The sequence below is a fragment of the Hemitrygon akajei genome, chromosome 9 (assembly GCF_048418815.1).
Source record: "Hemitrygon akajei chromosome 9, sHemAka1.3, whole genome shotgun sequence".
Classification (NCBI taxonomy): domain Eukaryota; kingdom Metazoa; phylum Chordata; class Chondrichthyes; order Myliobatiformes; family Dasyatidae; genus Hemitrygon; species Hemitrygon akajei.
Genome location: NC_133132.1, coordinates 144672896 through 144687865, shown reverse-complemented (window position 1 = coordinate 144687865; position 14970 = coordinate 144672896). Strand labels below are relative to the sequence as shown.

The 14970-nt window shown below is 40.3% G+C and overlaps 1 protein-coding gene across 4 annotated transcripts in view; it reads left to right on the top strand.

The window, feature by feature from the left end:
* Positions 1–14970, top strand: part of LOC140733614 (low density lipoprotein receptor adapter protein 1-like) — a 108948-nt gene that overhangs the window by 58453 nt on the left and 35525 nt on the right. For all 4 annotated transcript variants that reach the window (XM_073057188.1, XM_073057189.1, XM_073057190.1 and 1 more), the window contains exons 2-3: positions 5726–5868; positions 12844–12956. In XM_073057188.1, the coding sequence (XP_072913289.1) occupies positions 5726–5868; positions 12844–12956 (256 nt within the window). The remainder of the gene's footprint in view (positions 1–5725; positions 5869–12843; positions 12957–14970) is intronic.

The window sequence follows — 14970 nt, the reverse complement described above, 5'->3', positions numbered from 1 at the left end:
AGTTACCTGCTCTACCTCATTCCCTAAGAGAAGGTCCAGTTTTGCATCCTCCCAAGTAGGGCTCGGTCTTTTGTCACAGTAAACTTTGCTGGACACGTTTCACAAACTCCACCTTGCTGAAGCCTTTGACACTCTAAGTCAGGGGTGTCAAACTCATTTTAGGTCACGATTAGGGCCGGATTGAGCAAAATGCAGCTTCATGCGGGCCGGATCAGTCGGACGCGTACAAACGCAGCTTTCGTTGCCTCCGTTTTTTCAGCCTGCTCTCATGTGTCTCAGTCTCTGCTATAACTACAAAGTGTTTCACTTTACAAATTCCGTTTCTTATGAAGAAGACTGCCGAGCAAGACTGCCGAATAAACACTAAAAACCCTGAAAACCCGGTACCTGAATAAACTCAGCATTAGCCATATCATACGCCATAGGCGCTTCGATTACTGGGGCCAGCTTTAATAGTAATTAGATATTATCTCGCGGGCCAAAGATAATTCCACCGCGGGCCGGATTTGGCCCGCGTGCCTTGAGTTTGACATATATGCTCTAAGTGGTCCAGTTAATACTGAGGACATCAAAATCTCACACGAATACAAACCTTACAATTCTGGGTATTATCTCTACACACTTGCTCCTCAAGTTCCTGCTGATTATTGGGAAGGGAGATGACCTACTAGGCAGGGGTTCCCAAACTTTTTTTGCCATGGACAACTACTGTTATCTGAGGGGTCTGTGGGCCCCATGATGGGAACCCCTGCTGTAGAGTGACCCTTCCCTTGTTTCTAAGTTCTACCCATATGACCTAATTGGATGATGCCCCAGAATGTTATCTCCAAGTATTGCTTTTAATATCCTCCTTTAACAAAAAGACAATACCTCTCTTCACCTGTACCTCAGTCACACCTTTAGCCTCTGTATCCTGGAGCAGTGAGATTCCAGTCCTGAGCCTCTCTCAGCCACTTTTCCATTTTGATTGTAACATCCCCGACTCCAGAGCCAACCCACATTCTGAGTTCATCTGACTTATTGAACCTTCGGTTACGTTTTATGATGTACAACGTATGCGGCAAGAGTAATGCCAGTTTTGTTTATTTCTTCAGTGGAATGCAGTTGTGGCCATTTCAATGTCCAATTCTGTCAGGAGTTGCATTTGCTCGATGTACTGTAGATTGCCTCATCAGACATGCATTGAACATTATTCCCCTGTGTAATACTCCTTTAGCACACTGGTTGGGAAATTAGGTCACTTTGTACTGAGATACACTTACTGAGCATTCTAGGAAGAGTTGGGCTGCTCAGCCATAATACCAGTTAAAGCAGGCTTCTTTAAAATGGTATAACCCAGTGCTCCAAGCCCAATTCAGGGATATCTGCTTTTTAATTTCTTCTTTTGTAGCCACTCAGGATTGAGAATGTTATGTTTTCGGTCTGGGTTTGTAGGCTCTGAGGTGTTAATGATGTCAGTGAGGGGAACAGCAGACTTATCTGCATTTGGGGCAGGGCAGGAGGTGGGTGCTGTGACAGCAGGTGGGGTCTTTGAGGTGGTGTACTGCTTTTGCCAGACAACCCACGGCTCTTGTGTTCTTCTAAAATGGGACCTTGAGGCTCTCGTTGCCATACCGAATGCTCTTTCTCCACTTTGGGCAGCCATGGATAGTGAGTAACACACACAAAATGCTGGAGGAACTCAACAGGCCAGGTAGCACCTATGGCAAAAAGTACAGTTGAGGTTTCGGGCCAAGACCCTCTTACATGGATAGCACTTCACAGAAGCTTTGAACACATCCTCAAATCTTTCCCTTTGTCCAAATAACATCTTGACCCAATATAGAACTACAAACAGAGTGTTCAGCAAGTCTGGTGTTGGCTTATGTAGCCAGCCAACTGAGAGAGACTAGGGCCTCATTGCAGGGAAAAGACAGTTCCATTGGTTTATACCTCCAGTTAATCTGGAGGATTTTGCAGACTGCATTGGTGGTAATTTCCTGGTGCTGATGTGCCTTTAATTAATAACTATCTATATAAGTCCATCATTTCCTGACCCTGCCCGAGGTTATTTATTTATTGACATACGATGTGTAATAGCCCCTTCTGGCTCTTCAACCCAGCAATTCTCCAGTTTAATCCTAGCCTAATCGCAGGACAGTTTACAATGACTAATTAACCTACCAACCGGTACGTCTTTGGACTGTGGGAGGAAACCGGAGCACCCGGACAAAACCCACACTGTCACGAGGAGAACGTTAAGACTCCTTACAGGACAGTGGCGGGAATTGAACCCGGGTCGCTGGTACTGTAAAGTGTTGTGCCAACCACAATGCTACCATACCATGCCACCCCCAAATCCCCAGCTAAGCTTCTAACATACTGACCTGCTTTCCCCCGTGAATTGCTGGACCTGCTCCACTCCTATTTTCCGTTGTAGGCTCGGGAATGATAAATTCCACAAAGCATTGAGGGTCCTGTCCCTTCCACCCATGTCACTACCACCCAAAGGCTTAGGGTGCATGACTTCTATGTCTATTAGAATACTACAGATCCATTCTTCAGTCTGCTTCTCCCCACCCCCACTCCTGCTGCTGATGCATTTTCAGGCCTGTGTCTCTTATGGATGTTTCAAAGGAAGGATGAGAGATCTATTATTGGGCTTGGGATGGGATCAAAAGTGTGGAATAAGGGACAAGTAAAGATTCTGGCTTATTACAGTTTTACTTATTACACTAATACTTAATCAGCAGTGGTTAGTGCAGCCGCTGTTACAATTCGGAGCGTGCTCGTGTTCAGAGTTCAATTCCCAGTGTCACTCTGTAAGGAGTCTCTGTATTCCTTCCCGTGGAATACGTGCATTTTCCAGAGGCGCTCTGGTTTCCTCCCATGGTCTAAGGACGTATCAGGTAGGTTAATTGGTTATTGTAAGTTATCCTGTGATTAGTTAGGGTTAATCATGGTTCTGGGGTTGCTGGGGCAGTGTGAATCAAAGGGCCAAGAGGGCCTACTCCGCGATGTATCGCTAAATAAATAAATAAAACTTGATATAGATCCCTGAAGTATACATTGAAACTAATGCATGGAATAATATTAATTTTTGGGGCCTCATGCCTTTCCCATTTGCTATGATGAGGCCACTCTCAAGATGGAAGAGGAACACCTCATATTTTGTCTGTGTAGCCTCCAACCTGATGGCACGAACATCGATTTCTCACTGCGGTAAAAAACATTCCCTTCTCTGTTCTTCCACTCCACACTCCGGCCTCTTACCTCTTCTCCTCACCTGCTTATCACCTCCTCCTTCCCTTTCTCCCGTGTGCCGCTCTGCTCTCTTATCAGATTCCTTCTTCTCCAGCCCTTTACCTTTCCCACCCACTTGGCTTCACCGATCATCTTCTATCTAGTTCTCCTTCCCCTCACTTTTTATCCAGGCATCTTCCCCCTTCCTTTCCAGTCCTGAAGAAGGGTCTTGACCCAAAATGTCGACTGTTTATTCACTTCCATAGATGCTGCCTGACCTGCTGAGCTCCTCCAGCATTTTGTGTGTGTTGCTCTGGATTTCCAGATTCTGCAGAATCTCTTGTGTTTTTGAATTTTAGAGTTTATCTGTTATATCAATGACATATGCAAATTAGTATATCAGTATTTTTAAATTTCTTAATTGTGCATTATTGAAAATAAAAGGTGAATTCAAGTACAGTCGGCCCTTCTTATCCACGGGAGATTGGTTCCGGGATCCCCCGTGGATAAGGAGGGCTGACTGTATGTGCAATACATCCTCTAGGTCAAATATGGCTTGTTACATTCTCCCACAGCTCCAACTGACTCATTGTCTTAACTCCTTGACAACTGCTCAATTCATGCTGTCTACTCTTCCAGACCTGCGACTGCTTCTTTCCTCCCTTGCATCCACCATACTGTCTCTGCAGCCAACCCTCAGATTTGCCACCACCCTCCCTCCCTCCGCTTGCTCAACCACCCCAGCAGGCTGTCCTCTGCAGCCTACGTTCCCGAACAAGAGCAAAAAAGGGCAAAGCCAAAGTTAAAAATACCTCCAGTGGAACCCATTTTGAATGCCATGGCATCCTGGCCAAAATATCTCTGGAATTCCTTTACCTTATGCTCACCAAGCTCCTGTACCTGATGCTTGCAATTTCATTATTCAGTAAGTTAATGTACTTTTTCATTAATGTATTGGGAAATGAGAAGTCTTCACCAATGATTTATTCAGAAAGCCAGAGCGCCTTCTGTTAGAGCATTTGAGGAAAGCACACCTATTGTTTAACAGTGAGATTAAAATATTAATGCATATTTAAAATTCTTAAATGAAATTAATTACAGTTACTTTTTCAAAAGTCACAGCTCTCCAGCTAACTTAAAGAAAGCTAAAAAATGAAGAAATGATCAGGTTTAGTTTTAGGAATGTGCATGGGCTACAGTGGGGTGTTGCTACGATAAATCAATGAGAGATCTTCTTTGCCCATTTACCTGGACAGCGTGATCAATATTTCCTGTAGCAGTGGCAAATGGAGAGTTTGGATTTATCCCATGTTGACAGATGGAAGTGCGTAGCTGCAACTTTCTACACTTACTACATCACCATATTTACAAGAGTAATTTTTCCATTGCTAGATGTTGAAGATTATCTCTTCCAGCAAGATTTCTTGAGAGCAACTGCATTTTTATCTGATTGTCACTGACTTCTATGTCACGCTGGGGATGGGCAATGTGTCTGAGGCCCTCTCGTGGTCAGATGCCTGGACGCAAGCCTGGGCAGTACGATATGGACAGCAAGCTGTGCCCATGTAGCAAGCTCCTCCTCTCCACACATCTGATGAATCCAAAGGAACGTCGGAGACCAATGCAGTTTAGTACCACCAGCATTGCAAAAGTTGCCAGTCAACATTGAACTCAACACCGGATTGCCTTATGGACTCCAGCTGCTGATTTTACCTCAGGGTTTACTCCCGAAGGCCGTGAGTGGGTATAGCTTCAAGGTAGCAGAGATCTGAGATCAGAGTTTGTCTTCTCCTAGGAAAGCTGCCAATCATGGCTAATGAGCCCCATCTGCCTGAAGCGACTAGTTTTAACTCACCTTTACCCCTTCTCCTATCGGTAGAAATGGTTCTGCTGGGCTTAGTAGCTAAGCTACATATGAAGACCTGGAGCTGAATGTTTTTGTCAAAGCCTATGTCATAGAGAGTGGGAGCTTGTCCATGCTACCACCCACAGCTATAAAAACCTTGAGGAACCACGATATGTCTAAATAGCTAATATTGCTCATAACCCATGAATTAGTTTAAATTGGCTAATTAAATAATCTCTCTTCCACTTTGTAGTTTTAATCAGTTTATTCCACATCTACACCATTCACCCCTGTTTGCATCTTGAAATCTAGAACATTAGATTTGCTCTCAACCTTTAGTTTCTTTGCTTTATCTGCCTCCCACTCCTATGATGTGGAGTAGCTGCTTACAGCCAAGCCTAGCTTAATTGACCTCTTCCCAACGGGGATGTTCACACTTATTCATTTCTGTTGTTGCACTAAATCTGAGTGATGTATAATCACTGATACTAAACATTATCTGGAATGGCTCCACTGTGGGTTGGCGTGTTGCATGTTAAGGTTCATGTGCCTGCGGTACTTCGTATAGGCTGATTCTCTCCAGTAAACCTCAGAGAGATGCTATTACAGCTGATTTTCTCAGAAATGTGTCTATAACTTTCCTTCCCTCTTTTTCAGAGTTGTCAGAAAACTGGACTGACACAAAAGAAACCCTACAAGAAGGGATGGCTTTTCACCTTAAATACCTCGGTGTGACAGCAGTGGACCAGCCAAAGGGGGAAGGGATGGCGGCAGCAGCCATTAGGCGGATAATTACTGTGGTAACAATATTTTGCTGATGTCGTTTAAAAGACTTTACTCAATGGTTGGCATTAGGATGTATAATGTATGGTTGCAATTGCATTACCTTTAGTTCCTCTGAAAGAATTTATGATTTATTTGGTACAGTCCAATCTACTGAACCAATGTTCAGGTCCAGGTCCATATCCAACTCTAGATCCAGTGCTACTGATGGATCTATAACATGGATATGTCTCTGCCATTGTATAACACTGGAGTATTGCTCTGGCGGATAAAGATCTGTCACTGGACAGCGTTGGTGTACAGCTGTCACTGTATCGGTGAGCACTGATCTCCCACTAATTATGGCTCCAATTTCAATGAGCTATTTTAAATATCTGGTAGTTGCACACTTGGATGTAAGATTCATTACATTACTGTCCCTGCCAAGGCCTCTCTTATTTACGTATATTTAAGGCAGGTATAGGAACATGAGGCACTCTCAGGTCAATCTGATGCCACGATATAAGGTGGCTACTGAAAGTATCAGGAAACTTACTGACTTCAGTGGGAATTGATATTTTTTATCTGAAAGGATAATGTGAAAACTTTGAAATAATGTGAACAGATTGCATGTAGCCTTTAGAGTTTACCTTTGAGGGTGCAATGCTTTCAGAGATAGTCTGATTTCAGAAGTAGGTAAATTATGTTTTCTTTTTCCTCTGACTTAACATAATTTTTTATGTTGTGCGTGACAAGAAACAGCAATTTCCATTGAGCTGTACTGCTTCTGAAATACTGATGGGCTTCTTGTGGTACTGCTCAAATGGTCTAACCATAATGAGGTTCACCTGTAATCTGTCCCTCAGTGATGGAATGCATTGTGAGTAACCCAACTCCCATCTCTGTAGTCTCCTCTAGCTATATAACTCTGAGTTTTATGAGTTCTTACAACTCTGAGCCCTTAACTAACTCCACCCATGTAAGCCTTACTGTCTGTACCTTTGTTCATATAATCTGTGTAATATTGGAGACTATTCATTATAAATACTGAGCATTTCTAAATGTGGTGCATGTTTTGAGGAAGAGTTGCACTAATAGCACACCACAGAATTTTGTTTGGTGTGTTTTCTTTTTATAGAACCACTAATTTCAAAGTAAATTTATTGTCAAAGTATATACTGTATATATCACCGTATGCTACCCTGAGTTTCATTTTCTTACAGTATCAGTGAAAAACTGCAGAATCAGTAAAAACTACACACAAACAAAATGTCATTCTGTTTGCAGGCCTAGAATTTGGCATTATATGTACTTGAGTCAAAATATTACATTCATTAATGCAAAATTCATCAGCAACTGTAAATGTCAACTTTTGTCTTGTTGGAAAAAGAGACCATTTTCATTGATTTATAGTGACAGTCCATTGAATTATTGGATGGCAATTTTTTTCACTAGTTCAGCTTTAAGTAAACTCATTATCCAACCATGGAAACAACCCTTGTCAAACCAATTTCATGAACTAATGGATAAAACTGTGCAGCAACTGTCCCAATTACTAATGATAAATGGTCTCGTAGCTGCTTAGAAAGATAACCTACTTATAGGAATATGTGCTCTTCACCTTCATTCTTAAGATTAATTTAGGAATATTTATATGTATTATGACTTATAAGAAAATTTTTCCTTAAAATATCACAGAATAGTATTAATTGATGTAGCAGAGATAATAAAATGGATAATCAGCTAACGCACAGCTGCTGCATTTCCAACATTGAATCAAAGGTTATTGGAATAGAAGATTGTGCTGCATCGTTGTGGGTGCGAATTATGATCAAGGAACTACTTCCTACAGTTGGGCTGAAATGAACACCATTACAATGCTATCGATGGATTTAGGCATGCTAAGAGTTTATGGAAAAATTCACAAGTCCTCATATTTGTCGGTTGTTATTTATTAGCTGTACTGAGTCAGTTTATGATAACATGAACAAAATACTATTCCGTTTTATGTTATGTTTATTTAATTATTAGAATTATTAGAGGGGTGGCTACAGGAGACACATTTTTCTACTGGAGATGGAGCAATAGTGAATCTAATGCTAGTGAATATAGCTTGGCAAGTACTAGAGGGTTAGTGGAAGACATTTTGGAGATGATGACAATAATTGCAAGGTTCCAGATCATTAGAAAAGGACTAAGGAATTAAAACCCTGAACTTAAAAAACCTTGAAATTAAAACCCTGACCTGAGGAAAGGCAGATTTCAATATTACAAGGTAAGAGCTGGCAAAGTAGATTGGTTGGAGCCACTTGCAGGGAAGTTTACATTCAATGAGTGGGTAGCATTCAGAAGTGAAATAATGGGAATTCAGGTCCAATGTGTTTCTATGGGCACGAGCTCTAGAAATCCTGGGCGTTGAGTGTTATCGAGGGCTAGATTGAAAAAAAAACACATAGCAAATATAGAGAACTGAACTCATCGAGTGTATAAAAAGTGTAGAGAATACTTTAAGAAAAAATAAATAGGGTGGCAGATAGCAGCACAAAGTATCAGTGACAAACAAGATTTTAGAAAATTGCCAAATACATCATCAGCATATTTAGGGCAACCATGGAAAGAGTTCAACCCATAACAATCAAGAGCAATGTGTGTAGGAATCAGTAGTTGTTAGTTGGGGCTTAAAAGAATACTTGTCTTTATTCACTCAAGGAGGAAAATCCAATTAGAGGGATGGTTAAATTCTAGAATGTGTATTAGATAAATAGTGTCATTAAAGGTAGATAATGCCCTAGGGCTTGATGAGATGTATTCCTAGCCATTATGAGAGGCAAGGGAAGAGATTGTTGTGGACTTGACAGAAGTTTTAAATCTTTGCTGGCCACAAGTGAGGCAGTAGATAACTGGAGGACAGGAAGTATGGTAATTTTATTTAAGAAGTATCCACAGGGATAAGCCAAGTAATTACAGCCGGTGAGTCTTAATGCTGGTCCGGGGAAGTTATTGGAAATACTGTATTTCTGAGGGAAAGGATTAATCTGCACTTGGAAAATTGGTGATAAATCAAGGATAGTTGCTGTGGTTTTGTTAGGGGAAGATCCTGTCTGATTAATTTGAATTTTTCAAGCGGTAAGGGAATGTACTATAGAGGACAGAGCAGTTGCCATAGTTCACATGAACTTCAAAAAGGCCTTTGACCTGAAAATGGCAGCACATCTGGATTAGGTGATATAGGATACATATCTTTATTAGTGTAAGGATTGAATATTAGAACAAGGAGTTAATTGAGCAAGTTTATCAAACACAGGTTGGACCACAGCTGGAATATTGAGTACAATTTTAGTCACTGCACTTTAAGTAGGATATGATGGCACTGGAGAGAGTACAAAAGAAAGTGTATTGCCTGGAATAAAGTATTTCAGTTATGAGGAAAGATTGAGATAGTTTTCCCTGAAAATGACAAGGTTGAAGAAAAACCTGAAAAATGAATGCAAAATTATGTTGGTCTTAGACACAGTAGATGAAAGGAAACAATTCTCCATAGCAGAGGTATCTAAAATTAGAGGGGATAGGTTTAGTATGAGGGCTAAAAAATTAGAGTGGACGAGGAAGAATTTTTCTATGGGCAGTGAGAATCTGCATGATATGAGTTGATTGGATGGTGGAGTCAGAAACTCTCACGACATTTAAGAAGTATCTAGATCTGTACTTACCAAATGTTAGTAAATAGGATTAATATATTTGGGTACTTGATAAAAAGCATGAACATGAAGGACTGAAAAAATCTGTTTCTGTGCTGTGTGACTCTTTAAGAATTAATTTCATGAGTAGAATGTGGCCGAATTTGAGTCCAAGATAAGGAATTTAATAGAGAATTACATATTACTGTCTTTGCAAAACATATTTTTGATTATAAATCCATTTCAATCTTCAAGAAAACTCAGTTGAAATCTCTTGTGCAATTTGTGTATTTATTGTACGACCAGTTGATTTCTTGTAGCATACCTTGTAAGAAAATGATGACAAATATTGGTTTGGATTATTTTTTAATTGCACAGTTTTATAGAGAGTGTAAAATGACATTGGACCTATTTCAACAGAATAATGTTGAGGATAATTTGATGTGTACATTTTAAGCTACCATGTGGTAATAAAGCCTTCTAATTTCCAGACTATTTACTGTTACTATTGAGTAAAGGAGATGGATTGTTTTGTTGAAGTTGTATAAGATGTTGATGAGGCCTAATTTGGAGTATTGTGTGTAGTTTTAGTCACCTACCTACAGGAAAAATGTAAATAAGGTTGAAAGAGTATAGAGAAATTTTACAAGGGTGTTGCCAGATCGAAGTTATAAGGAAGGATTGAATAGGTGAGAACATTATTCTCTAGAATGTAGAAGATTGAGGGGAGATTTGATAGAGGTATACAAAATTATGAGGGTTATAGATAGGAAGTAAGATTTTCCACTGTTGGGTGAGACTACAACTAGAACTCATGGGTTAAGTGTAAAAGTGAAATGTTTAGGGGAACTTGAGGGGAAACTTCTGAGAGGGTGGTGAGAGTGTTGGAAGAGCTGCCAGCACAAACGGTGGATGTGATTTCTATTTCAATGTACAAGAGAAGTTTGGATAGATACATCAATGGGAGAGATATGGAGGACTATGGTCCAGGTGCAGGTCAATGGGACCAGGCAATTTAAATGGTTCAGCATGCACCAGATGGGCCAAAGGGCCTGCTTCTGTGCTGTATTTTTCTAAGACTCTATGACTCTATTAATGCTCTTGGTATAGAGCCCAATCACTGACATCTATGTTCATTTTAGCATTAAGATACCATTTTTAAAAATCTAATTGCAAAGCCTAATTGTCAGTCATAAATGTGAATTAGACTCACCTGTGTCAAGTTAAAATCTGATGCTTCTTATTTTGGTCAACTAGATGTTAAACTTGTTAAATGGTGGCATTGTAACCCATTCTTTAATAAAAGTGTAGGATTTACAGTACCCTGACTTTATGTCTTGAGTGCAGTTAATGTACTATTTGACAATCAATGTAATTGCTTTAAAAACATGATTTTCACAATAAGGAGCATGATATGTATAATGCCTAGAAGGAGCATTCACCCCCTCCCCCCCTTGGAAGTTTTCACATTTTATTGTTTTTACAACATTGAGTCACAGTAGATTTAATTTGTTTTTTTTTTTGACACTGATCAACAGAAGACTGTGAAAATATCTCTACAAAATGATCTAAATTAATTACTAATATAAAACCAAAAATAATTGATTGCATAAATATTCATCCCCTTTAATATGACACATCAAATCATCACTGGTGCAACCAATTGGTTTTAGAAGTTACATGATTAGTTTAATGGCAGTCTAGGTATTTCAACTGATTGTAGTAAAAATACACCTGTATTTGGAAGGTCCAACTGCTGGTGGCAAAACTACACCATGAAGGCAGAAGAACACTCCAAGCAACTCTGCAAAAAGTTTATTGAAAAGCACAAGTCAGGAGATGGATACAAAACAATTTCCAAGTCACCGAATATCCCTTGGAGTACAGTTAAGTCAATCATCAAATAATGGCAAGAATATGGCACAGCTGTAAATCTGCCTAGTGTAGTTCGCCCTCAAAAACTGAGTGACTGTACATGAAGGGGACTAGTGAGAGAGGCCACCAAGGGACAGATGATATCTTTGGAGGTGTAACAAGCTTCAGTGGCTGAGATGGGGGAGACTGCGCATTCAACAACTGTTGTCTGGGTGCTTCACCAGTCACAGCTTTATAGGAGAGTGGCAGAGAGAAAGGCACAGTTGAAAACACTGACATGAACTCTAGCTAGAGTTTGCCAGAAGGCATGTGGGAGACTCTGAAGTCAGCTGGAAGAAAGTTCTATGGTCTGATGAGCTTTTTGGCCATCAGACTGAACAGTATGTTTGGTGTAAGCCAAACACCGCACATCATCAAAAACACACCGTCCCTACCGTGAAGCAAGGTGGTGCCTGCATCGTGCTGTGGGGATGCTTCACTGCAGAAGGCCTGGAAGGCTTGTGAAGGTAGAGGGTAAAATGAAAGCAGCAAAATGCAGGGAAATCCTGGAGGAAAACCTGATGCAGACTGCAAAAAAACTGACTTGGGAGAAGATCAGTTTTCCAGCGAGACAATGACCCCAAGCATAAAGCCAAAGCTACACAGGAATGGCTTACAGCAACAAAATTAATGTCCTGGAGGGGCCAAGTCAGAGTCCAGACCTCAATCCATTTGAGAATTTGTGGCTGGATTTGAAAAGGGCTGTTCCTGCATGATACTCATGCAATCTGACAGAGCTTGAGCAGTTTTGTTAAGAAGAATGGGGAAAAATTGCAGTGTATATATGTACAAAGCTGATAGAGACCTATCAACACTGACTCAAGGCTGTAAATGCAGCCAAAGGTGCATCTACTAAATACTGACTTGAAGGGGGTGAATATTTATGCAATAAGTTATTTTGTATTTTATATTTGTAATGAATTTAGATCACTTTGTGGAGATCTATTTTCACTTTGACATGAAAGACTCTTTTTCTGTTGATCAGTGTGAAAAAAGCCAAATTAAATCCACTGTAATTTAATATTGTAAAACAAAAAACATGAAAACTTCTGGGGATGGGGGAGGACAGTGTGAATACTTTTTAAAGGTAATGTATAACCTTTGTCACTGTGGTTATTGTCAATATATAAAACAACTCTCTGAAGTCAGCAATAAAGGGTCTGGTTCCATTTAACACTCACAGTTTTAGTTGTAAAGTGACAATTATTAAAACCAAATCTCATCATATTTTATGACAGTAATAACCACAGATAAAGCAACAACTTATTGAATGAACTGTGTACTTTTGTGCAAAAATACTGATTTTCACGGCATGTGGAATTTTCCCTAGGATTAAGTATATCATGAAGCATCTTAACCAGAAGGTTTAGTGTTCTACTTGTGTAATAATGAAATATTTATCCATTTTAATGATTATTCCAGGCAAAGGCAAGTGGAAAGAAATTCCTCAAAGTTACCCTGACTGTTTCGCCTCGAGGGATAATGTTGGAAGACACAATAACCAATGAACTCATAGAGAATGTCTCCATCTACAGGTATTGTACTCAATCCAGAAGGCCACTCTGCAGCTTTAGATTGTCATTTGTTTATTTTTTCTCTTTGATTTATTACCTTTATTTCTAAAGATATTCTGCAGCTTTATGCTGGATCATAATATATTGATGAACTCATTGTTATTATTAACTGAGGTGGATTGCCCTGGTTCCTTAAATGCCATGGGCATGTCTTGGGCAGCCAGATGTCTCGGTACATATTGTTACCAATGACATAGGAAGGAAAAGCAAAGAGATACCAAAAAGAGAATTTAGAGAGCTTGGTAGAAAGCTGAGAAGCAGGGTCTCCAAGGTCATAATTTCTGGATTGCTACCTGTGCCATGCCCCAGTGAGGATAGAAACAGGATGATGTGGCAGATTAATGCGTGGCTGAGAAGCTGGTGCAGGGGCAGGGCTTCAGGTTCTTGGATCATTGGGATCTCCTCTGGGGGACCAATATTCTCACAGGCAGGTTTAGTAAATCAGGAGGGTTTGGCAGTCAGGGTGAAGGATAATCCTAAGATCTTCTACAGGTATGTTAAGAGCAAAAGGATAGTAAGGGATAAAATTGGTCCTCTTGAAGATCAGAGTAGTCGGCTATGTATGCAACCAAAAGAAATGGGAGAGATATTAAATGGGTTCTTTGCATCTGTAATTACTAAGGAAACTGGAATGGAGTCTATGGAGGCAAACAAATAGGGAGGTCATGGAATTTATACAGATTAAAGAGGAGGAAGTGCTTCCTGTCAGAGTAGATAAATCCCCAGGACCTGATAGGGTATTCCCTCGGACTTTGAAGGAGACTAGTGTTGAAAATGCAGGGGCCCTGGCAGAAATATTTAAAATGTCGATATCCAAGGGTCAGGTGCTGGAGGATTGGAGGATAGCTCATGTAGTTCTGTTGTTTAAAAAAAGGCTCAAAAAGTAAGTGGGGAAATTATAGGCCGGTAAGTTTGACATCGGTAGTAGGTAAATTATTGGAAGGAATACTAAGAGATAGGATCTACAAGTATCTGGATGGACAGGGACTTATTCAAAAAAGTCAGCATGGCTTTGTGCGTGGTAGGTCATGTTTAGTCAATCTATTAGAGTTTTTTGAGGAAGTTACCAGGGAAGTGGATGAAGGGAAGGCAGTGGATGTTGTATACATGGACTTCACTAAGGCCTTTGACAAGGTCCCGCATGGGAGGTTAGTTAGGAAGATTCAGTCGCTAGGTATACATGGAGAGGTAGTAAATTGGATTAGACATTGGCTCAATGGAAGAAGCTAGAGAATGGCAGTGGAGGATTGCTACTCTGAGTGGAGGCCTGTGACTAGTGGTGTGCCACAGGGATCAGTGCTGGGTCCATTGTTATTTGTCATCTATATCAATGATCTGGATGATAATGTGGCAAATTGGATTAGCAAATTTGCTGATGAAACAAAGATTGGAGGTGTAGTGGATAGTGAGGAAGGTTTTCAAAGCTTGCAGAGGGATTTGGACCAGTTGGAGGAATGGGCTGAAAAATGGCAGATGGAGTTTAATGCAGACAAGTGTGAGGTTTTGCACTTCGGAAGGTCAAACCAAGGTAGAACATACAAGGTAAGTGGTAGGACACTGAGGAGTGCAGTAGAACAGAGGGATCTGGGAGTACAGATACATAATTCCCTAAAAGTGGCATCACAAGTAGATAGGGTCGTAAAGAGAGCTTTTGGTACATTGGCCTTTATAAATCAAAGTATTGAGTATAAGAGTTGGAATGTAATGGTGAGGTTGTCTAAGACATTGGTGAGACCGAATTTGGAGTATTGTGTGCAGTTTTGGTCACCTAATTACAGGAAGAATATTAATAAGGTTGAAAGAGTGCAGAGAAGGTTTACAAGGATGTTGCTGGGACTTGAGAAACTGAGTTACAGAGAAAAGTTGAATAGGTTAGGACTTTATTCCCTGGAGCGTAGGAGAATGAGGGGTGATTTGATAGAGGTGTATAAAATTATGATGGGTATAGATAGAGAGAATGCAAGCAGGCTTTTTC